The sequence below is a fragment of the Rhipicephalus microplus genome, chromosome 10, assembly GCF_043290135.1.
Source record: "Rhipicephalus microplus isolate Deutch F79 chromosome 10, USDA_Rmic, whole genome shotgun sequence".
Taxonomy (NCBI): domain Eukaryota; kingdom Metazoa; phylum Arthropoda; class Arachnida; order Ixodida; family Ixodidae; genus Rhipicephalus; species Rhipicephalus microplus.
Window position 1 is genome coordinate 6,726,882 of NC_134709.1, and position 22,684 is coordinate 6,749,565.

General features: G+C 45.9%; 1 protein-coding gene across 5 annotated transcripts in view; it reads left to right on the forward strand.

Annotated features, from left to right (window-relative positions):
• The window catches only part of Pka-C1 (Protein kinase, cAMP-dependent, catalytic subunit 1), a 304,993-nt gene extending 283,269 nt beyond the window's left edge, over window positions 1-21,724 (forward strand). For all 5 annotated transcript variants that reach the window (XM_037431646.2, XM_075874947.1, XM_075874948.1 and 2 more), the window contains 4 exons: window positions 3,480-3,575; window positions 6,925-7,047; window positions 14,434-14,598; window positions 17,658-21,724. In XM_037431646.2, coding sequence (XP_037287543.2) covers window positions 3,480-3,575; window positions 6,925-7,047; window positions 14,434-14,598; window positions 17,658-17,783 — 510 coding nt within the window. In that variant the 3' untranslated portion in view covers window positions 17,784-21,724. The remainder of the gene's footprint in view (window positions 1-3,479; window positions 3,576-6,924; window positions 7,048-14,433; window positions 14,599-17,657) is intronic.
• Window positions 21,725-22,684: the final 960 nt, after the last annotated feature.

Here is a 22,684-nt window from a genome sequence, read left to right on the forward strand (position 1 = left end):
TCATATCCCAAATTCGTATGAACTTAAAACAAGTCAAAGCTGATTATGAAGATGAATAAGAATATTATTGGGATCAACTACTTCTTGCTGAAGAAAAGACCATGATGTTATTTTGAACATTTCTGCTTTCACCGCCTCTCAATAAAGTGCCGCAGTTTCCTCACTCATGCTGCTGGCACTATAAAGCACGTTCACACTTGGCATCAAAGAAAGTGAAAGCGGCAAAACTTATGAAAAATTTACTCGCTTCACCGCTCCAGTGGTGAAGCGAGTAAATTTGGGAAGTGGTGAAACATGCCGCTTAGTCGACACGAAAAAAGATTGGTCCTAAAGAATTCAAGCGAAAACGCCAGAGCGGCCGCAAAACCACGTCCACGCCCGCTGAAAATATACACATTCCTTCTGCTCCTCGCATACATGCCACCGCGGCCACTTCAGAATTTATTCCTGAGCATTAAAACCCGTGCCAAGTTCTAGCTGTACATTTAAAGCACTGAACAGAAACAGTTTATGCACCTTTACAAACGTTTTTTTGGGAGATATGTCAGAAGAAACAACTCCAGTGAACGCACCAGCAGCGGCGACGACTGATTCCGCCAGCAGTACAAAAGCGAGACACATTAGGGCATGCCGACTCGCTGCTGCTGCACCTTCTTCTATTTCGGGTGTTCGCAGCGATCGCAACTCAAACCAGGCTCTTGATGAACTCGTCTTTTTCAAGGTCGTGAGCTTTGTCGTGCTGCACATGTCGTTCATGATTGCGTCAATGCGAGCTACCACCGACGCCTTTGCCGCCATGTTGAATGTAAGGCTTGTTGTGTGCATCACGTGGTTTCAGAGCTAGTGCAGTTGGTGTAGCCAAAGCCCTAGTAGAAAGACGATCCGCTATCGCAAAATTAGTCTTGCAAATTAGTCTCGACGGCAAAATTAGTCTCGGACCGATTTTCTAGTGTCAGCCGCTTGGCATGGTTTTCCGGACATTTTACCGGCAACGAAACGTGTGAAATTCCGGCGAGTTTTGTCGCATACACTCCCTTTGAGGCCAAGTGTGAATGGGCCTTCGTCCCTGGACAAGCCACATTGCGCCGCTCGCGTGCAGCAGTCAACTGTGCTTTCGTATTATCTGTGGTTGCTGGAGAAACCGTTCGTAGAAAACCAAATCACGGCGCATTTTTGATAATGTTGTCCATTTGAAGCAACCTCGAAATTCGTATCATCCCGAATTCGCATCAACTTTAATGATATCATCAAAATTCTAGTGTATATCGTAAAAGCCCACATATACACTGAGATTTCTTTTTCTAGATTTTAAGGTACGAAATTTTGGTCCCATACTCACTGTGCAGGTCCCAAAAATTTTTGGCCGGAATTAAGTTTTGGTTTTGGCATAACGCAGTGATATCATCATCATCGGGTGTTTTCGCACTTCTGCGCTAGGTGCTAGGTAGTGTTAGCGGTGGTAGCAGTCGTCAGTCTTACAAACCAAGGAGTGCAACAATGGTCAGTGGCCTTTGCTTCAACTTGGCGCCCATAACCACGGCCACAATTTTGCTCCTGTGATTTTATGCATGTCAGCATTGTGCTGGCAGTACTCGGCTGCTTTTAAGAAGAAAGTGATCACTTCTGCCGAAACCATCGGAAACAGTGCTACGAAACCAGTCTGGAGTCAACGAGCGGGCTATTGGCGGTTGGCGGAAAGCAGAAGGACGCCCTCTCTAATTGCAAGGGCCAGGAAAAAAGTTTCCGTGGATCAAAAAATGGAGCGTTTCCCGATGCGTAAAGAGAACTCGCAGACTTTGCACAGGAGCAGTGAGCTGCACATCTTGCTTTTAACAAGCGAGGGCAAGGGAGGTCGCCCAAGACAAAGGCATTCAGCTGGAGGATTTTAGAGTGAGCAAGCATTGGGTGTCTCTCTTCATGCGCCGCGCTGGGTTCTCCCTACGTGCAAAACCTTGCAAAATCTACCAAAGAGCTACAATGAGGACCTTGTGAAGTTTTGAAAGTATGTAATTGCATTGCGAAAGGCTGTCCCCTTTCAGCTGGGCCAGATCAGCAAATGTTATCAAAAGCTGTTCTACCTGGATATGCCCTTGGTGCTCACGGTGGGTCAGAAAGGCTCCAGGCAAGTTATCATGCGATCGACTGGGAACGAAAAAACACGGGTGACTGTGATATTGTCCTGCACTGCAGACGGTCGCAAGCTACCACCCTATGTGGTGTTTGAACGAAAGATGCTGCCGAAAAGGAAAAGTTCCCTAAAAATGTCGTCGTGCGCCGCCAGGACAATGTGTGGGTGGACGAATCGCTAGTACTTGACTGGACTGGACGTCTGTGTGGTGTCGACGGCCCAGAGCACTGCTGGGGCTTTCTTCAATGCTTGTGCTCGGCGGATTTCGGTGTCACCTGACCGACTCCGTAAAACAACTGCTGTGCAACTTTCGCATTGAGCTTATCGTCATCCCTCCTGGGGTGACATCACAGCTGCAGCTGCTTGATGTGTGCCTGAATAAGCCATTTAAGGACCATATTAAGTGCCTGTACGCGGAGTGGATGAGGTCCAGAGAACCGGAAATGACCCCTGCCGGACGGCTGAAACGGGCCTCGGCAACGATGCTGTGCTTCTGGATAGTCGAGGGTTCGGCCTGCATTTCCGAGGCGCTCGTTATCCGCGCGTTCAAAAAGTGCTCCATCTCGAAGCCACTTGATGGTACTGGGGATGATGTGCTGAGGGAGAACATTTCTGACAAGGGAGCTTCGGAAGAGAGTGTATCCGACGATGAATGAAGTGTGTCAATAAATGCATTTTTCCATTTTATTCTGGCTATATTCGGGTGAAAACTTTCTTTCTTGCATTTGCTATCCCCAAATTACACCTTAGCCTATATGCGGGTCCGAGCTATATGCAGCCTTTTACGGTATATGACACTCCGAAAAATGCTCTGCCAAGGCAAGGACATTATCTCGTGTGCTCCCATGCTAGTCTGCCCCCTCTATCTTTTGAAAAGGTCTGGTTTGAAGAGGTATGCATTGAAAAGGATAGAAGGTCTCTTATGCGGTGCTGGGACATGCTCTTCAAGATTATTTTTAAGCAAGTGCTAGGCTATATTATTCATTGATAAGTCGTAGATGATACATGTCTGTCTCCACAAATCTATCCTACAAGTTATCTTGCATTCAAAAGTACTTCTGTATTCCTTTAATACATTCCCGAAAAACATTCAGTACCAATGTACGGTTTACTGCTGAGCTACGATCATATAAGCTTTATGGCCAGCATGTCTCATGTGTAGCAGATAAGTCTCAAAGCACTCGCAATTGAATTGTGCCCAAATATATACATCATATCGCATTAGGCTGGACTTGCTTGCAAAGATTTGTTTGCTCAAGCCTTGTTTTGTTTTTGCTGCCAGGCCAGGCTGGATTACCAGGACCCTGAAGCATAGGTTGGAGCATTACTGTGTATGCCTTGTGCACTGCAGGTTACGGATTTTGGCTTCGCCAAGCGAGTCCGTGGACGGACCTGGACCTTGTGTGGCACGCCTGAATACTTGGCACCAGAGATCATTCTCAGCAAGGTCAGTAATATCTCTCTGCTTACAGATTTGACAGAGCAGTGTCCTTCTTTAAGGGGGGATGCTACACCTTCCAAAAACTCTTTTATTTTTGCGAGTACCTCAGTCAAATTTGGAGAGCCTATGTAGATTTTACTGCTGATTCCAAAAATCTAATTCTTTTTTTGCTGTGACAATTAGTTTTAAAGATATAATGAACTGCGACTTTTTCAATTAAGGCCTAATTAGCTAATTAACTGTAACTTGGATATTGATGTGCAACCTATAGAACCAATTCGGTATGTTCACAGTGTGCAATAAAGTATAAATCATTGTTCTGGGCTATATGGAAGCAAAGTTGTGGGATGTTGAATATGACATGAAAAATTTCCCCATCTACACTTGAAACAAAAGATCCATTTAGAGAATTTTCTCCAAAAATTATTACAATAAAACTTACTTTACGACACATCCCCTGCATTTATCTTCGAAACAAAAAAGAAATCGTAATGATAACCCAGATAGAACAAGAGATATTGCTCCGGCATACTGGGAAGCTCATGAAAATTGTCGTTTTGAGAAATCGAGAAAAAACGTGGGCACACATTTTTATTGCAGAAGATGCAACAAGACAACCTCAAAACGCACCAGAAGCATAGTCTGAATGCATTCTGTGCTCATGCCTCCTCTTCACTAGCTTCCGGAGTTCCAATGAGGCTGTTCTTTTCTTGTTGGAGACAATGCTGCGGCGGTGGTCTTTTTCTCTCGCTCTCCTGGCACCAGTACTTGTCGCATTCATGTCCATTTCACCTAAGATTGCCGTTGCAGAATTCAAATTGCTTGTGTTGAAGCGCAGCACTGCTTCTGCAACAGCTGCTTCAACAGCGAACAGGGACGCATGGTGCTCCTTGGGGGCCAAACACTCCAGATTACCGAATGTAGGCTCTCGTTGGAGTTCTGCGTTTTGCCGCGTTCGCACCTCTGAAGCAGGGCTCTTTCCGAAAGCCGGGTATAAACCGGTAGTAATGCCTCTGCCACGTCTTTCGGTAGATTGTAGGCATGCCTGGGGTCGGGCTCACCCTTTGCTTTTGCGGCATTGTGCCGACACCATGAAGTTTCACCAGCTGGGCACAGACTGTGGTCCAAGCATTCATCAGTGGAGGTGACGTGGCGGTATGTGGCCATCACAGCCTTTTGCATCTCGCCCACGTCACCTTCATGCGATTTCAGAGCCCGGCCATAATATGTGCTCAGCCTGGTGATCAGCTCACCTGTGAGCCTGCCTTAACCACCAAGGCCTCTTTTCCCATCGCACTTTTGTTTCTGCACCGGGTTTCTCAATGCGGTGCCCATCCGTTTCTGTACATGATTAATACAGTCTTCCTTCTGCACGTCAATGTAACCATACACCTTGGCGTCTTGTATGGCGCAAAATGTCCTAGAGTCTCCATCAGACAGCATTGTTGTGTAGCGCAGGCCATGGCGTTCAAGCGACCTCTGAAATAGAATTAGAGCCGCCTCCACTTCCATTTGCCCCGCTTTGCTGTTCGTATTTTTTTGGCATTTGTGGTTAGCCTTCCATTCTTGATAGCCCTCACTACTAGGCTTTGGGCCCACCTCGCAGCCTAGGCAAAAGTTGGAAAGAACGACGTAGTCCAACACGTAGCCACTAAATAATTCGATAACTGTGCCCACGCCGATGTGGGAAGAATGGCCTCGCGTCTTCCACGTGCCGTCGTAGCTAACGGCAATATTGCCCCGGTGGCCGAAGCACAAGTCATCATAAATTGTTCTAACCTTTTCCGCACATTCGCTCATAGCGGACTCAGCCGCTCGCGTTGCAGCGGGTGCCAGCGTGTTCTTCAAATGCCGCTGAAACGTCTTGTGGTGCATACCGCGGTGTGAGATGCCCATTGTTGCGAAAATATCGTTCATTTTCGTTTGGCCGTTGCCGGTAGCCACCATCGCCCTCGAAGCGAGAAGATTTACTTCAAACGGATTGCACGTTTTCGTGCCGTTCGCGCGGGGCGAAGTCCATTCATTCGCGATCTCGCCGCACCTTTCACACTGCACTAGCACTTTCACGGCAAGTCCATAGTCCCGATCCCCTCTGACGATCGTAGCCGGTCCGTGGCAGGCTTTGCAACACAAGGCACCCATTATCGCGTTTAGGATATCTAGATGCATAAGCAGATAAGGAGCAGCGTGGTCAGAGTCCTGTGCGGTTGCCTCGCTACAACTCGCGGTGAAAAAGTCAATTTTCCGTGCAGTTGCTGGCGCCGATGAAAGCCGGTCGAGCGTCGCTTTCTCCCGGGCATGATTTTCTTCAACTTCGGCGTTTGTCACCACCTTGGCGTCGATTCGTAGTCGTCCGGAGTTCGCTTCACCGTCATCGTCGTCGGAGGCAACGCGCTCGGTCGCACCATCGCTGAACGGCCGCGGAGCGTCGACACATCGTTCGTCGGAGTCAACCAAGGGCTCTGATGACTTCGTAGACTTTCTCCCACGACCTTTGCGTTTCCTGCGACCAAATGCGTGCACGGTCCGATACTTTTTTGCCTTTCCAGGCATGGCGATACGATCAGAAGCTTCAGAGTGCTCTGCCGATTTCGAGGCGTCACAGCGGTAACCCTTTCAAAATGGCGTCGGGTCGCGTATGCAGGCGCAAGCCGCGAGCTTCCAGCCAACCGGAAAGCGCCATTTCAGTCACGTGTGCCGTTTAGCCAATGGCAGTGAGCGCGGCTCTTCGTCTTTGAGGCCCCGTTTTTCGAGCCGGGGAAACGCTCAATGTTGCTTACTGAATAAAAAAAAACAGCTGAAAACGCGTTCTTTCAAACAAGACCAAAATGGCGCCGATCGAGCGCGTAGTTCCCGCGTATCGTAGAGCCGAAACCTGCGCTATTCGCCCTCAATTTAAAGGGCAGGACGCCCGTTTTCGGTTTTTTAAAGTTGAATAACGATAAAAGTTGATGGTATTCGGCTATGAAATTTTGTAAATAGGTGCGCAATGATGTCGGGAACGCGAAAAGAAGGTCCGCGAAAACTCGATTTTTTGGCTGATTTTCGGTCCCGAAGTGCCGCGTCCCCCCTTAAGGCTTGTTCACACCTGTGACCAGCACCGATCACCCAACACATATTTTGGAGGGTATTTATTCGTAAACTTTTCATAATTTCTGTGAACATGTGTATGCAAAATTTAATGTGAAGAACAACCGTTGGGTATGTACGACACCATTTGAGCAGCTGAAGAGCCAGAACATATATTCCATGCAGTTGGTGACGCAAAGAAATGTTTTGCTGCGCATACTCGTCGTTAATATCAAGGTTCAGTAATGTTGGATGCGTGAAGGCCTGAGCTGTGGTCTACTTGCAGGGCTACAACAAAGCTGTTGACTGGTGGGCACTTGGTGTCCTAGTGTACGAGATGGCGGCTGGCTACCCACCTTTCTTTGCTGACCAGCCGATCCAGATATACGAAAAGATTGTCTCCGGCAAGGTGAGTGGCTGCTTTTACTAAGTGGTACCTGTATGCCTCTGCCATTTGTCATACTCTTGAGTGGCATTTATATGGTGATCTTCGAGGTCCTTTTTCTCTCTTTTTTTTAAATCATATACAGTGAAGCCCTCATATAAGGGCCCTACTTAAAACGAACTTTCGCTTGAAACAAAGGATACCCTCCTGACAGTGGAAATAGACATTATTTCAATGGCAAAAAATGGCACTTTCTCCCGTGTGGTTTCATCTTCAAGATCACCTTCCTGCAATATGCTCCTCTCTCTTCACTCTATCGCAACTCCTTCACCCATCTCCAAGGCTCCGCGACACTGGCCATGCTGACTCGAATCAAGAAGTTTCTTTTTCTAACTGGAAACTGGCCTTGAGCAATTACACACGTCTTGGCTTGTATGTTGTGCGTGCGCATCTTGCTCGCTGTTTGTGTGCGTGTGCGGTTAGGATGGCAGACAGGAGGCCTTTCACACCTTTTCCTGCTGCTCAACACAACATCAAAAGTGCAACGGCTTCACTTGGGCATAAGCCACACATTTGAGGCTCATTATAGGTGCTGCATTGCGGAACGCTTGCTCATACGTAGCTGTTTACCCCCCAGCAGCCAACATGCCGCTTCGTGTTTCTCTGCATTCAGCTGTGAAGATGATGAATGCTACGGGGGCGGAAGTGACAGCTGCATGTGTGCGAAATTGTTTTTGTGAGGCTGACTTTGGCGACGTCAGACCTGATGCCAAGCCTGAAGCTTCCCACCGAACTGGACCATCCTGGGGGCGATTTGTGGCAGGGTGTCATCGACTCCGACATGGGAGACATCTGCTGGGATGATGTCATTGCAGCCGATGATTATGCTGACATTGCGAAACTGAGCATGCGTGGAGGGCATTGTGAATGAAGTGCACAGCAGCAGTGATATTGAGGAGTCGGATGATGACAATAACGAAACTTCAGAGACCGTGCAATCGGCTACATTAATAGCCTCATGCAGCTCAGATAATGCCAAGGACTTCAGCGAAAAGCACACTGCTGCTTTTGGTAAACTCGAGACCACCCTTGTCGTTTCTGCTCTTCGAAACTCGTGCATTTTTCAATAACAACCACATAGGAGAAAACCCCAATAGAAGAATGCTTTGGAGGATCAAAGGATCATTTTTGTTGTTTTAATTAGTAAATGGCCAAGATGCCTGCAAGTAAAAGTACATGAAATATGCAAGCAGTTGAAGCAACATCAAGACCAAACTTTTACGGGAGTACAGTCGAGCCCGCTTATAACGAACCTGAGCGTGACGCGGCATCAGTTCGCTGTATCCCGAATTTCGTAGTAAGTGAAACACAGCTTAAAAAAAAAAAGTTGTGAGTGAAAAAAGAAACTTTTTTTGGCCCCAAAAAATCTGTAATGCACATGTTTCGAAGAGCAGAAACGATACGGGCGGTCTCGAGTTCATTTAAAACGGCAGGCTGCTTGTTCGCCGAGGCCCGTGGCATAAGCTGTGTGAGGCACTGGCTCCAAAGCTTCGTCGATCTCGCAATCCGATTCCTCCAAATCGCTTTCGCCACGTACTTCATTCACAATGCCCCAATCCGTGCATGGTTCCGCAGTGTCGTCATCATCATCGGCCGTAATTAAATCATCGCAACAGATGTCCTAACTGCTCTCCCAGGTCGGAGTCGACGACGCGCTGCCACAAATCGCCGCCGCAGTGGTCCTGTTCGGAAGCTACAGGCTCGGCATTGGGCCCGACGATCGACAAAGTTGGCTTCGCGAAAATAGTTTCGCGCACATGTAGCCATCACCGCCACCCACGAAATATTCACCATTTCCACAGCTGAATACCGGGACGCCCGAAGGGGCAAATTGGCTGCCAGGTGGTCAACAGCTATGAGCAAGCGCTCCGCAATGCGGCACCTAACTCGCGGATTACGCTCAAGCCAAGCAGTCACACTTCCGGGTGTGTCTTTTTTTTTTTTTTTTTTTTTTTGACGCGCACAAGCGTGGAACAGCTCTGGGCGCGTTTCCAGTCGGGAAACGAAACTAATTCGAGCCAGCATGGCGGGCGTCGCAGAGCGGTGGAGACGGGCGAAGAAATCCTAAACACGAAAGATGAGCGAGAAGTGGAGATGAGCGAGAAGAAATCATAAACACGAAACGAATCGCAAATTATCAGAGTTGGTGGGGTAGCGTACGCGCCTGCACTAGACGCAGGCTATCGGATACAGTCGGTGGCCGACGATGTTGGCAAATGGTCTGGTCACTCCAGGCCGGTGACGCCAACGACAGTACCAGCGATAAAAAACAGGATACGTGGCCGACCGGTCTTCGAAAGATCGGTGGCAGTGTGAAAACACGGGTCTCGTCTGGTGATGCGGGGTGCTCAGAGTAGCTGGGGGACAAAGGTTGAAGGGGTGCGTAACAAAAAGCGGTCATTGAGAGCAGCAACTAGAGGGGCGCGGAGGCAGAATCGGCGTTCAACAATAAGAATGTATGGGCACCTCGCCGATGCCTGATCAGTGGTCGAAATTGGTTTCTCGGGAAGTCAGCAGACCGCTGACTCTGTTTGCTGTAACCGATCAGTGGCGCTCGGAGACGTTCGTTGCAAGTGCGATTTTGTGACATTGAACCAATGTATATTTTGACGGTCACGCCGACATTGTTCGTTTTAAGCGAAAGTTCGTCTTAAGTGGGGCCAATATGTGGGCTCGACTCTATCAAAACTCTGGTCCTCACCACAGGGGGAAATAAGAATTTTTTTGCATTAAGCTCTTGGGTCACAGAAGCGAATGCGTCTTCAATCCCCTACCATCTTCATGAAATTCGTATCGTTCATTTGAGAAATATTATTTACCTTGGACATGTTAGCTGGTGACAGACAAATCTAAAAAATTTTACGATATGTACACGAAAAAAAAAAGAAGTTTAGAATACGCACTACCGTAATGGTAAAGAAATGGGGGAAGGACTCGCCCTAAAAATTCGTAAGAGGGCAGTAAAAGAATGAAGCTGTGGTCGTAAAGGGCCATGATTCTTCTAATGCATGTAATTATTCTAAGATACCTTTTATTTGTTGAACATGTCATCCTTTCCTGCTGATTATGATGCTGTTGTGCCAATATCTGAAACCAATCACTTGGCAAGCTCATGTCATCTTGTCTTTTTTGGGTGTGCTGTGACATTTTGATGCACAGTTGAAGGAAATAAAGTGGACGAAAAATTATCCTTTCCATTGGCGGCATTCCATCGATGGAAAGGGTGATTTTTTTTTTCTCCCCTGTGCTTTCCTTGATTATAAAAATTGAGCACAAAAAAAATGATGAGTCACAGGAAACAAGTAGACGGGATAGAACGCCTCTATCCTGTCTGCTTGTTTTCTAACTAGCCCAGCAATACATTTTCTTGATTACATTGCCTGTACAAGTATTTATCGAAAATATCATAGCACTACTACTGTAGTTAGCTAAAATAGCTAGATTAAAAGCAAAATTTTGAATAAAGTGCTAGAATTGCTACTCGTAGCTATTTATTTTTCGTAGCTAGCCGAGTTCAAAGTAGCTATATCTGGCTACAAAATAGTTAAATTAACAACACTGCCGAACCTTCCCTCCCAAGGCCACCCACAACATGCGAACGAGGACGAATGCTGGACGTGTGCATGCAGCAGACGTCGTCTGCTCCTGCTGCTGGCCATTACTAGCCGTAATTCCATTGGCATCAATTAGTCTAGTTATTTATGTTACACAAAAAAATTTGAAATATTTTGCAGTGTACGAGGCGCTATCACAATTTTTATGTGTTGCGTCGATAGAAGCGCATGTAAAAAATGGCAACACGCCGAAAGCGTCTTTACCGAGCGTTGGTGTGAGCCACATCGTTTCGTGACGCTATTGCGTCCTCCACCTTACAAGCATAAACGACGGAATATTTAGAACACACAGCATTATGCAGATATGATTATAGGTGAAGAAAACTAATACATTTATAACAAGCATATGCGAACAATTAGGCTGAGCAAATGCATAGCCGTCGCACGCTGGCGTGGCTTGGGAGTTTCTCCTCCTCAAATGCTTCTTTCTCAGTGGCCTACAGTGTACAAGCAACACCATTTTGCTTCGGTTATCTTTGTCAGTGTGCCGTTTTCTTTTTCTATTTCCTTCAGAAATAAGTGGTAGTCGACAGCAGTTTACGATAGGCTTGAAAAAAGTTTTAAAGTTATGAAATAAGGTGTAAGTAAAAAAAAGTGCTGAAGCACTCGGCATGCTGGCATCAGAACAGGAATTCGGTGCATCAAAGAAAAAGCGTCCGATACTGCAGGAGCCAAAAGCAGCGCATCCCATCCTGCAGCAACCAGAAAAAAGCTTCGCTTCGTGGACAGATTGCGGTGCACCTTAAATTACTACTCGACGAATTAGTCTGTAAGCTGTGTGCAAGGTCGCCATCGTAGGTGCGCCGATTTTTGAAGCAGAAGGGCTTTGACAGCGCTAAGGCGGCGTACTTCCGTGTACCAAAAGCTGCCTGATGATTTTGATAACTAGCTGGTCATGTATCAGCGCTTCATCATAGGGCCTTCTCAATAGCATCGCTACGTGATGGGACACATGGGCAACGCTTATTAAACTCCGCTGTGCTTTTATATGCCCTGGAACTGGACTTTGACCACTAAAATATTCAAGCAAGTGAAGCTCTTGACAATGGGAAACAAGCATTTGCGATTTACAGTGATGCTTGCGTGCACAAGCAATGGAAAAAAGCTACCCCCTTATATCATTTTCATGATGACGACTTTCTTCGCGATGTTATCGTAAGAGAGAACGAAGAAGGGTTTATGAATTAGTCCACATACTTGAGTGGATCCGGCTCGTGTGGAATTGGCGACCCGGGGCGTTTTTTGAGCGACCGTGCATGTTGGCGCTTGACTCGTTTCGAGGCCACCTCACAGCCGATGTAAAAGGAGCTCTGTCCGATGGTGAGACTGACGACTGACTTTGTCGTGATCCCTGGGTGACTAACATCAATCCTCCGGACACTGGACGTAGTGCTCAATAAACGCTTCAAAGGTTGCGTGTGCGAGCTTTACAATGAGTGTATACTGGGGGACAATCCCAAGACCCCTGCTGGCTGCCTACGACGTCCACCGCTCGCGACCATTTGTGGTTGGGTGTCATCAGCACGGAAATCTCTCCTGGATGCACAAGCTTTTCCGCAAATGCTGCATCAGCAACGCATTCGATGGAACAGAGGACGATGCACTCTGGGACATAACTAGTGAGAAACGGACGTCGTCGGACTCGAGTTCGGACCAGTCTGAGTGACACCATGGCTCACCATCGTTCTTAGACGATGCGCAGGTGTGAAGGAGGAACCTGTGCAAAATACCGTATACAGAGCCTGCAGAGGACGATGCACTCTGGGACTTAACTAGTGGGAAACGGACGTCGTCGTACTCGAGTTCGGACCAGTCTGAATGACATCGTGGCCCAATTGTCCGTGACACAACATGACACCCCAACATGACTCAACCGTTCGTGGTTGGGTGTCATCAGCATGGAAATCTCTCCCGGAAGAGATGGTGCGCAAGCCTTTTCGCAAATGCTGTATCAGCAATGCATTGGATGGAACGAATGCACTCTGGGACGTAACTAGTGAGAAACAGACGTTGTTGGACTCAAGTTTGAACCAGTCTTAGTGACAGCATTTTGTGGCCTTTTGGTGTCGACTAGTGTCGAAATAAAAAGAAACATGACCACAGTGCAGCTGGTTGTGTCGCGTATTTATCAAGGTAAGGGTGCTCCATGATTCCTTTCTTTTTCGGAGATTCAAAGTCGTATACCGTGTTTACTCGCGTAATCCTCAAACTCGCATAATTCTTGCACCCCCCACATCGCCCAACAAAAATACGATTTCTTTTTTTCTCGAGTAATTATCGCACCCCCAAAAACTGCCACAATAATGTCGTCTGCTCGTTTTGACCACTGATGATGATAGCACACGCCATCCGGTGCCATCTCTTAAGCATCAAGCGTACTATTATTGCACGGATATTCAATTCAATCCAGGCCAAGCCAAAGTGGCTAGTGTGCGTTGCGGCGTGTTTTGTATGTTGTGTCGGTAATCTTGTCACGTTGTGGGGCGATACTGAAGCTACTAGGCTGCTTTCAAGTTGAAAGTGATAGATCATGATGTAAGCAATGGCAACAGGGCCGCCGGTAGGCCTTTCGGAGCATGCGAGTTTTGTGTTCACTACTGGTGATGGCAGCTGAAAGCTACCAAGACGCGTTGGGCCTGCCGTGTGCCTAAAACTGGGATTGATGGTAAACTTCATTTTTTGATAAAGAAACTGCGGACGATTCTGTTAAATAGTTATCAGCCCAATACTGACGTCCTACGCTTACCTTTTGAGGGAGGGCTCCTGTTGAGCAACTAACGCTTCTGCCACGCCCACAACGGCCACGCCCACAACGGCCACAAGCTTTGCGTGTGGTGTTCTAATTCTCGACTATTTGCTTGCACTTTTTGTGTCTCAAATAAATCTTGCCTTGTGTTGAACATGTGTTTTTATTGTTTAGGTAAATTTTAATTAGTATGTTTCAAAGCTTGCTGTTAGTTGCTGGTGTGAGAACCCCGATTTGCGGCCACTTCGGTTTTTTTTTTTTTTTTTTGCTCTGTACATTTTCGTGGAAAGTTTTTCCCACGTAATTCTCGCACCCCCCAACTTTGCATCGGTTTTCCGCCAAAAAAAAGTGCGAGGATTATGCGAGTAAGTACAGTATTCCGGTGCCACAGATAAGTCCGGGAAATCAGGTATGTCCGGAATTTTGAACGTCCGAGAAATCGGACGTCAGCTGTATTTGTCACGTGCTCACCTGTTACCCCTCACAGTGCTCACAATAGTACAGTCGCTGCTGAGAAAGATGAGCACAAGGGACCGGTGGTCAGAGCTGCCACGCAATGCTGTTGTACCCGAGCACGTCAATACCCATTCTATTCTCCAAAGCACAGGTGGCCAGCAGACCAGTAGAAAGCAGCCCATCTTGCTGTTGGCCCATCCGAAAGCCCATATATGAAACGCTTGTTTATTGCTTATCAGTATATATGGCTGGGCACTTTTTTTTTGCTGGAGTTGCAAGCAATCGTATCTTTATGACAGTTGCCCCAATGAAGCTGTTCGTTGAAGTACTGTTCGCCAGCTACCCCTGCTTTGAAAAATATGTGCTTGGCATTCTCGATACCGACTTGCATGGGAAAAAAGGCACCATATGACATGATCGTGCTGCTCCGGCAACCAGAGACTTGTGCCATTTTTTTTTTTTTCAATTAAGACTGTATTAGCTCCGTATTGTGTGCTAATATTCCTGAATTTTTGCTCTGCTTCTCTCGTCCAGGTCCGCTTCCCATCACATTTCACCTCCGACCTCAAGGACCTGCTGAGGAATCTTCTGCAGGTTGACTTGACAAAACGCTTTGGAAACCTCAAAAATGGTGTCAACGATATCAAGAACCATCGGTGGTTTGCTACTACAGACTGGATTGCGATCTACAAGAAAGAGGTTGGTTCACCCACAAGTTTCTCTGCATTGTCATCTGTGCACACAAGTGCAGCTTAGGTGTGATGTGGTACCTACAGGAAGATACGTGTATTAAAGAAAAAATACTTTTGTCCGATGCGGCCGCCAGACCGATGCGGCTGAAAATTGTTGCATTGGAAAAATAAATTTGAGTTAGAATGGCTACTGTGGTAAGAATAATTTTTATTAATGGCCTGAAATTTTTTTGAGAATTGGTTGTAATTGGTGAATGCGAAATATATCCAGTAAATTTTATTGTTAGCCATTATGTTATTTTGTTACAATGCTTATTATGGTTTTATGCAGGCCTTACACTAATATCGATAAAGTAACCAGTGTAATACATCCATTTTGTTTGCGTTAGATCTATGCATTGGGTGCTGTTTACAGATCTGTTAAACTGTGTCCGATTCCTAAGTTAGAAGTTCAACAGACTTGCTTTCGAAGTGCAGCTCTGATGTGCCAGTTTGAATGTTTCGCGTTCTTATTGTAACCAAGTGAGAGAGATGCAGGCAAGGAGGGGAGTGACAAGGCACAGCTGAGATTAAATGACAGTGACATTGCGGAGAGTGAGGGAAGGAAAGTGACACACATACCGTATTTACTCGATTCTACCACGCCCTCGATTGTAACGCACACACGGTTTCCATGCCGAAAAAAAAAAAAGCAAGACATCGATTGCAACGCGCACCCATTTTTCTCGTTGGCCCGCATGATCACACCATTCGAAAAAAACGACTCCTTTCGGGAGTGTCTTCCATTTAAATATGAAGTACGGGGAAAGCTTGTGCCCATCTGACATGTAACAGAGCATTGCCGTCACTGTAGTTTTACCGTGGACCGATGTCAGCACGCGAACTTGCTTCGCCCCCTTCATCTCGACGGTTGTGGTGCCAGGAATGTCGAAGTAAAGAGGCGTCTGATCGGCATTCCCGATTTGCCCAAGCAGGTAGCCGTTGTTGTGCCGCAAGTTTAGGGCGAACCTGTGAAAACTGTGAAGCTTTTCATCGTACTCCTCCGCAAAACTTTTCGCATATGCCCGTTCGCCTTTGGAGGGAAAAGCCTTTCCTCTTCATAAAGTTAGTTAGCCAGCACCTGCTCGCTTTAAACTGGCTCCGCATTAGCCCTTTTTCTAAGGCTAACTGCATAGCCCGCACTTGGAGGAGCTCTGTCGTTAAGGGTGGCTGTGCCGCTCGCTGCTCAAGCACATACTTGCCGAGCAGCTCTTCAATTTGCGGAAACCGACCCTGCTGTGGGCTACTGAAGCCTTTGCGTGAAGCTTTGCTGTCGACGATCTTCTGTTTTTGTTTCCGCCAGTCCCTCATGCACGTTTCGCGAACTCCGAACGACCGCGATGCAGCCCGATTTCCGTCCGTTTCTGCACACGCGATGACTTTTCTTTTAAAAGCGGCATCGTGGTGCACTCAAGTTTTTGGAGTCGGCCCTTCCATGCCGTCGATGCTAATGCACTACAAGATAACGAACTCCTCAGCACACGCACGAAGTGCCGCACATAGAAAACACATAGGCAGAAATGGCCGACGCGCTATGCCGACGCACGTAGGGGGTGGCCATTTCGGAAATGCCGATGGCAATAGAATGACCTTATTCATTTTTTTTTTTTTTCGTACTCGATTCTAACACGCATGCAATTTATAAACTCGCTTAACTGGAAAAAAGATGCGCATTAGATTCGAGTAATTACGGTACTCTAAATCTCCGGCTGTGTTGCCTGCAGTTCCGGAGAAGCTTCTTCTTAGGCTAGCGCATTGCTGGCAGGAGCAATCATGTCATCGCATGTTTTGTCAGCTCACACAAACTGGCAGAGTTCGGAACAGTGGCTGCAGATGTGAAAGTGTTCACCCCTGACCACAGCATACGTTTCCTGGTTTGTTGCACTGATGCACATGCTTTTTTGGCACATTTCTCGAGTTGCTAATACAATGCTTTTGTTTGGGTGTAAAGAATGCATCAGTGAGCACCACACCTGTTTTCCTTGGTACACTGACTGCTTTACGTACGCACTAATTCTTTAAAATAAACAAGTGCATTTCGATCATGCTTCAAGTTAATAAATTTGTTTATATTATATGCTGCGCGTCTTAGTAGCACATAATTTTGTATGCGTTATCCGAATCCCCGCGTAATTTGCACACCCCCTTCTCGGGGCCCCAAAATCACGAAAAAAGTGCGCAAATTATGCGAGTAAATATGGTGATACAAAAAAATCGCAGCACTAGCAAGATAAAACATAACAGGAAACAATCATAGGAAGCACTGTCTATAAAGTATTGTAGTCAAGCAAAGTTCAGATTTTATACAAATAATTAGTTGACATATCAAGAAGAAAAAAAGAAAAAAGAAAAAGTGACACTACGGTGTTTTAAAATGATGAATTAAGATACAATAAAGATTACTATGACACTAAGGGCATACAGCTGTAATGGCAGACTTCGTTGGGCTTCCCTGGCCAGATAACTAGTCAAAGCGTCAAGGAAAGTATTACTGTTATTTAGACATGTGATGCTATCTTGCAGGGATTTCAAACATCGGACAGCACATGGAAGTGCTGTCCGATTTTCCTTAACATGTGAAGGGTGCAAGTATCTGATTCAAATTTTGATGTTGACTGTATAATTATTACGAACCTAAAGTAAGCAATTAGAATGGGCTGAGGATTCCTAGAATTTTTACATATAAATTTTTCTAGACCATCAAAGTGTTTTACACACACTTTCTTGATAATTATTTGCATTCTACTGTTATTGTAGAGGAACTCAGAACCATGAATGTTTCGTGGCATAAAATGTTTGTCTAAAAGGAACTATATACATTGTTGTGACACAAAACAAAATCTGTGCAACTTACTATAAAACTAATTACTTATTTAAAATTATTATAAAAGCTTATATATACAGCCAGAAATTCATAGCCCAAGGCAACAGATTAAATGCATCTTTTTGTGTTGTTTTCAGTGTGTATTGCAACGCATTGTTGTGGCCATCAGGTTTCAGCATATTTGTTTGGGGTGACCATTTCAGGTCGAGGCCCCATTTGTGCCGAAATGCAAAGGACCTGGCGATACGAGCAATTTCGACGAGTATGAAGAGGAGGCCCTGCGCATATCGTCGACGGAAAAGTGCGCCAGGGAGTTTGCCGAGTTCTAGGCCGAGTGTTGCACGGGAGAAATAGGACCGGGGAGCCGACGACTAGGGGAGGCGCTCCTTCACATTATTTTGTCCCTGGCAGTGAGAAGCACCTGCGCTGCCTGGCACCTCCCACGGGCGATGGGAAGGAAAGAGCAGACAGATCGAGGCACAAAGTCTAGGATGATGATGTCCGCGGCGCCTACTCGCGCAGGTTTTTTTCTCTCTGATAAACTGGCGCTGGGCCAATCTTCGGCAGCCACGACCCGTGTGTGTTCCCTGGATGTCAGCGCTGCTTTCTTCATTCCCCCTCTCACAACCCCAAAGTCTCCTCTGCCGCGTTGGCTCTCCAGGCATGCATGTCAGTTCGTGTCCTCTTGGGTGCACCCTCTGCTTTTCCCCTCTTTTTTGGTCTCTCATCATTTTCTCTTGCTGTCTGTCCCTGCGTGCAGGCTCCTGGCATAAAGGCTAGCGACTGTCTAGCCGGGAGGCACAACAACTGCAGGTGTTGGGATACCCGCTCTTGCTGGGACACCGTTTCTCATCGTGGAACAAAGCGACATTATCGTGCAGAGCCAGCAGAGGCTGCCCACTGTAGCTTTCTCGCTTCCAGCGAAAAGCGACCCAGGCTTTGCAGATTGCCTGCTAGCTCGAGGTTCCTGCCACTCCCTCTATCAGTGGTTGCCGAGAAACTTTGTTTCTGGTGTGGAACAGCATTTCCCTAGGCTTCCTGACCATGCACACGTTAGAGGAAAACGGTTCCCAGCATTTCTCACGACCCCAGCCATTTATGCTGTGCTGGCTTTGGCACTATCTCCACTTGTATAGCAAGAACCCATTGCTGCGTTTCTTTCTCTCCTAGGCATTACCATAACGGTGAATAAAGCATATTTTGGCAGAAATGAAAAAAAAAAGCATGGGAACGTGCCCTGCCTCGAGGGCCAGGCACTTGCATACAGTGACCATACTCTTTCTAGGCAGCCACTGAGCTTCTGAGAGGCAAATGAGAAATTTTAAAAAGTGATACAAAAGAGGTTTCAGCATGTCTGTATGTGTGCGTGCAAGCGTCTGTAGTCTCTTGTGGCGGCATTTTATTTCTATCTCATTGTTTTGTCTCTGTGCATGAAGTGAGTTTGGCAATGCCACACATACTCTAAATCTCCAGCTGTGTTGCCTGCAGTTTTGGAGAGGCTTCATCTTAGGCTAGTGCATTACTGGCAGGAGCAATCATGTCATCCCACGCTTTGTCAGCTCACACATACTGACAGAGCTTGGAACAGTGGCTGCAGATGTGAAACTGTTCACCCCCGACCACAGCATAGCTTTCCTGGTTTGTTGCTCTGATGCACATGCTTTTTTTGGCACATTTCTCGAGTTGCTGTTCCAATGCGTTTGTTTGGGTGCAAAGAATGCATCAGTGAGCACCACACCTGTTTTCCTTGGTACACTGCCAAGTCACGGGCTCCCGCATTGCAGTACGAGAGCACATTACAATGTTCTGTTTGCTCTTGACAGGTCCTTTAGCATCCTTAAAAGACTGCCATTTTCTGCTGGACTAGTGTATTGGATATAATGTCTGCCAAATTGCATCACAAATGGGCTGTTGGTGAGATGCATGTGTAGGCGTGTGGCAGCCAACCTGCCAATGAGTTGATATAGCAAGAGTTTCGCTCTGTGGGATGTCATGAACACAGCGCAGATTCTGACCGGTTGCCGCAATGGCTGTCTCAGAATGAAAAATCTTCAAGTATGAATAATGAAACCGATGATATGTGGGTGTGCCATTCGTTGTCCCGGTGTTTACTTTGCCCGCGTAGCCAGCAAACACACTCGCAATGACGTGGCTGGCAATCCTCTACCGGCTTTCGTATAGCGCTGCCTCTTCTTCCATTCTTGTTTGTTCATTTATGCCTGTCTCTGCTACTGCAAATCCAGGGCTGCCTTGGATCTTTTCCGTGTAGCTTGGAATTTTTAGTTTTTATTGCCCCCATTGATGGCCACGCCTGTAAATACAGGGATGTATCTGTTTTGGTATATGCAATACTAACTACACAGGCTTTCCTCTGGAACTAAACACAATTCTCCCGGTGTTCCTTCCTCGGCGTGTTTCTTGGGTTGTTTCATGCAAGGTAGGACTGACTAGCTTTCTTGGTCTCACGGGGTTGTGCTGTTTCTCTTTTCAAGCCCCCATATAATGAGCACGCCAAATGCACATGCCCAGGCCTTTTTCTGTGAGAGGCCAGTTTAAAGGATGGTGGCACAGTTAGATGTGTGTTTATTTACCAAAATGCCAGAAGTATGTATAAGGAAGTGGTAAACATTTCTTTGTGTAATAATACCGTGGGCCATGCTTGCTGGGCTTTTTCTTTTTCATACCCTTTTGTAGGTCTTTGATCATCTCTTGTCGCTGTTACGTGTCATGCCTGTCCCTCTGCATACTCACTTGGAGAGAAGGAGAAAAATGCAAGGCGTCGATCCTTTGTCTGCAGATTATCCGTTTTTTATGTAACCCGATCGAAGACCTCTCGAATTTTTAATCATGTGTGCAGTTAACGGATCTGCAGTTAGTTTACTCCTCTGTTATAGTTTATTGTTCCTGGCAATCGTTCACCAAATTCTTTATAATATAATTCTCTGTTGATTAGATTTGGTGTTGGACTGTGTTGCTCTTATGTTTGTCAAGAGCCGTATCTGCAATACTTTGCTGCAGCTCGTTTGCAATGTTTTCCCTCATTCTCAGTTCGACATTTTAAGTAGGTGAGCTTTACAAGACTTCAACACTTGCACATGTCTTTTCATGGTGTCAGAGAGATAACACCGAGTCTGCTAAATCACTTGTGATGCAAGCAGATAATTATTCTTGCATTGTAATATTTTTTTAAATCCCAGTGGGAATGTTTCTCCTGAAGCTTTATGAGTTTTTAGTGCTGCATATGTTGTCATTTTCAAGCTCGTTTTTACTTTTCTTTGACAAATCGATTAATTATCTTGAAGGCTCTCAGTGTCGTAAAGGTTATTCTTTTTCCTCTTCTATTGAGGATGATGTAGGCAACCAGTATTTGAGTACGTGGAACTGATGACATTCATTACAAGCTCCATGGTGTATTGCTTTGGATTGTACTGCTGTTGGCAAAAGTTTGCAGGGTGCAGATGTAGCAAAAGCAGATTTTTTTTTACATACATTGTAGATGCCTAAATGTGGATTTTGTGTTAGTAGCATATGTTAATGCAGACTTCAGCTAGCAATCTAGTGATGCATGCCAAGTGAAAAGCAGTCTCACACCCTGTGAACTTTTGCTGTCAACAGTGCATTAGTGGACTTCCCTTGTGTTTCTTCAAATGGGAAAGTATCAGGCAGGGAAGAAGTGATTCAGGAGCTTGTAGTATTTGAATGGTTACTAACTGTTTGCTTTTATTAGTTCAAGTATTTTGGGAATAGCTTAGGTCGTCACTGTGCTGAGCCAGTTCAAATGACGGAGAGCGACACTATGCGCCTGAGTTATGTTTTTCTCATGATGTTGCTTCATCTTAGGTCATCTCGTCTCATAACTGTGTTGTCCTTGCTTTTCGTGTCATCCCCCCTGGTTCCAATGTGATCGTGTCCCGCACTTGCAAGAATTTAGCAAAAGTTTGTTTTTGATGTTTGCCTCAAGGTGTCTTTTTATCTAGTCCAGCCCACAGATTGATATATATATATATTATACAAACATACACACACATACACATGAAAATACTGAGGATATCGCAGAGAGAGCAGTTCAAAGATTACTAAAAAGCTTAAATGTCTTTTCTTTTTCCTCCCCTTTGGTTGTTTCTTTCTTTACCCACCCCCATACACCTCTGCTCTCCCTAGTTCCGCAAAACCCCCATGCTGTCATTCGTTGCTTGCAAATTTTTAGCCTTGTATATTTGTTAACTTGTGGTTGGAGCTGTTCTTGTATTAAAAGTTGTTATACTAAATACATACACTTGTGCTCTCTTGTGTAATAAAGTCACAGGCTTCGGGCACTGTGGACTTGACTGTGTAGTAGACGTTTTCATATGTACTCAAACCTCGCTGTACCATAAAATACAGTAAATGCTCGGTAATTTGACAACCACTAATTCGGAAAGCCTGATACTTCATTGCATTCTCTGGTGCTGACAAGCACATGTATTGTTGAATAGAATCAGTCCTCAATAATTTGGTTATAGTCTCTACCCAGCTAATTCTGACTCTAATGAAGCGTGCCAAACACGTCGATTGTGTGACGCAAAGGAACAAAGACATAATTTTCGGATAGCCGTATTAAAGTGATGCAATTGCAAACAAATGGTAACGTTGCTTCTAGTGAATTTCTGGTTAGTACATTTCAGATTATTCAAGACAGAAAAATCTTGAGCCGCAGTCACATTGTAACAAAATCGCGAATGCCGGAAATTGCTGCTCTTATCCGAAGTAAGTGCAGGATATATGTGTTTGTCAAGAAAATGAAAGTGTGTTGACATAGTGACATATGTTTGCTACTGACATTTTGTCTGGTCTCACGATATCCAAATTAAGCTTTAACTGTACACGTTTTCATTTTGTCATATTGAGCCACAGATCTCAAACATTGCACATGGCTTCCACTATCCCTCATTTGTACAGCTAAACACACTTTTCTAAATTTGGGTTGATCCCGAATGAGATAGCATGGTTTGGTTGAGAAAATAATTGCAACCTAAAGCCATGCACAATGTTTGAGGTTGCGACTCGTGAGGCCACTGCAGTCCTGGCGAGCGAGAGTGGTTTGCTACTACAGACTGGATTGCCATATACAAGAAAGAGGTGTCTGGTGCATGTACTGCAGCACCAGCATATGCTGGTAATCCTCCCTCGGGAGGTGTCTGATAGGCTGATTTGGGTACATGTTAAAGAACCCCAGGTGGTCAAAATTTCC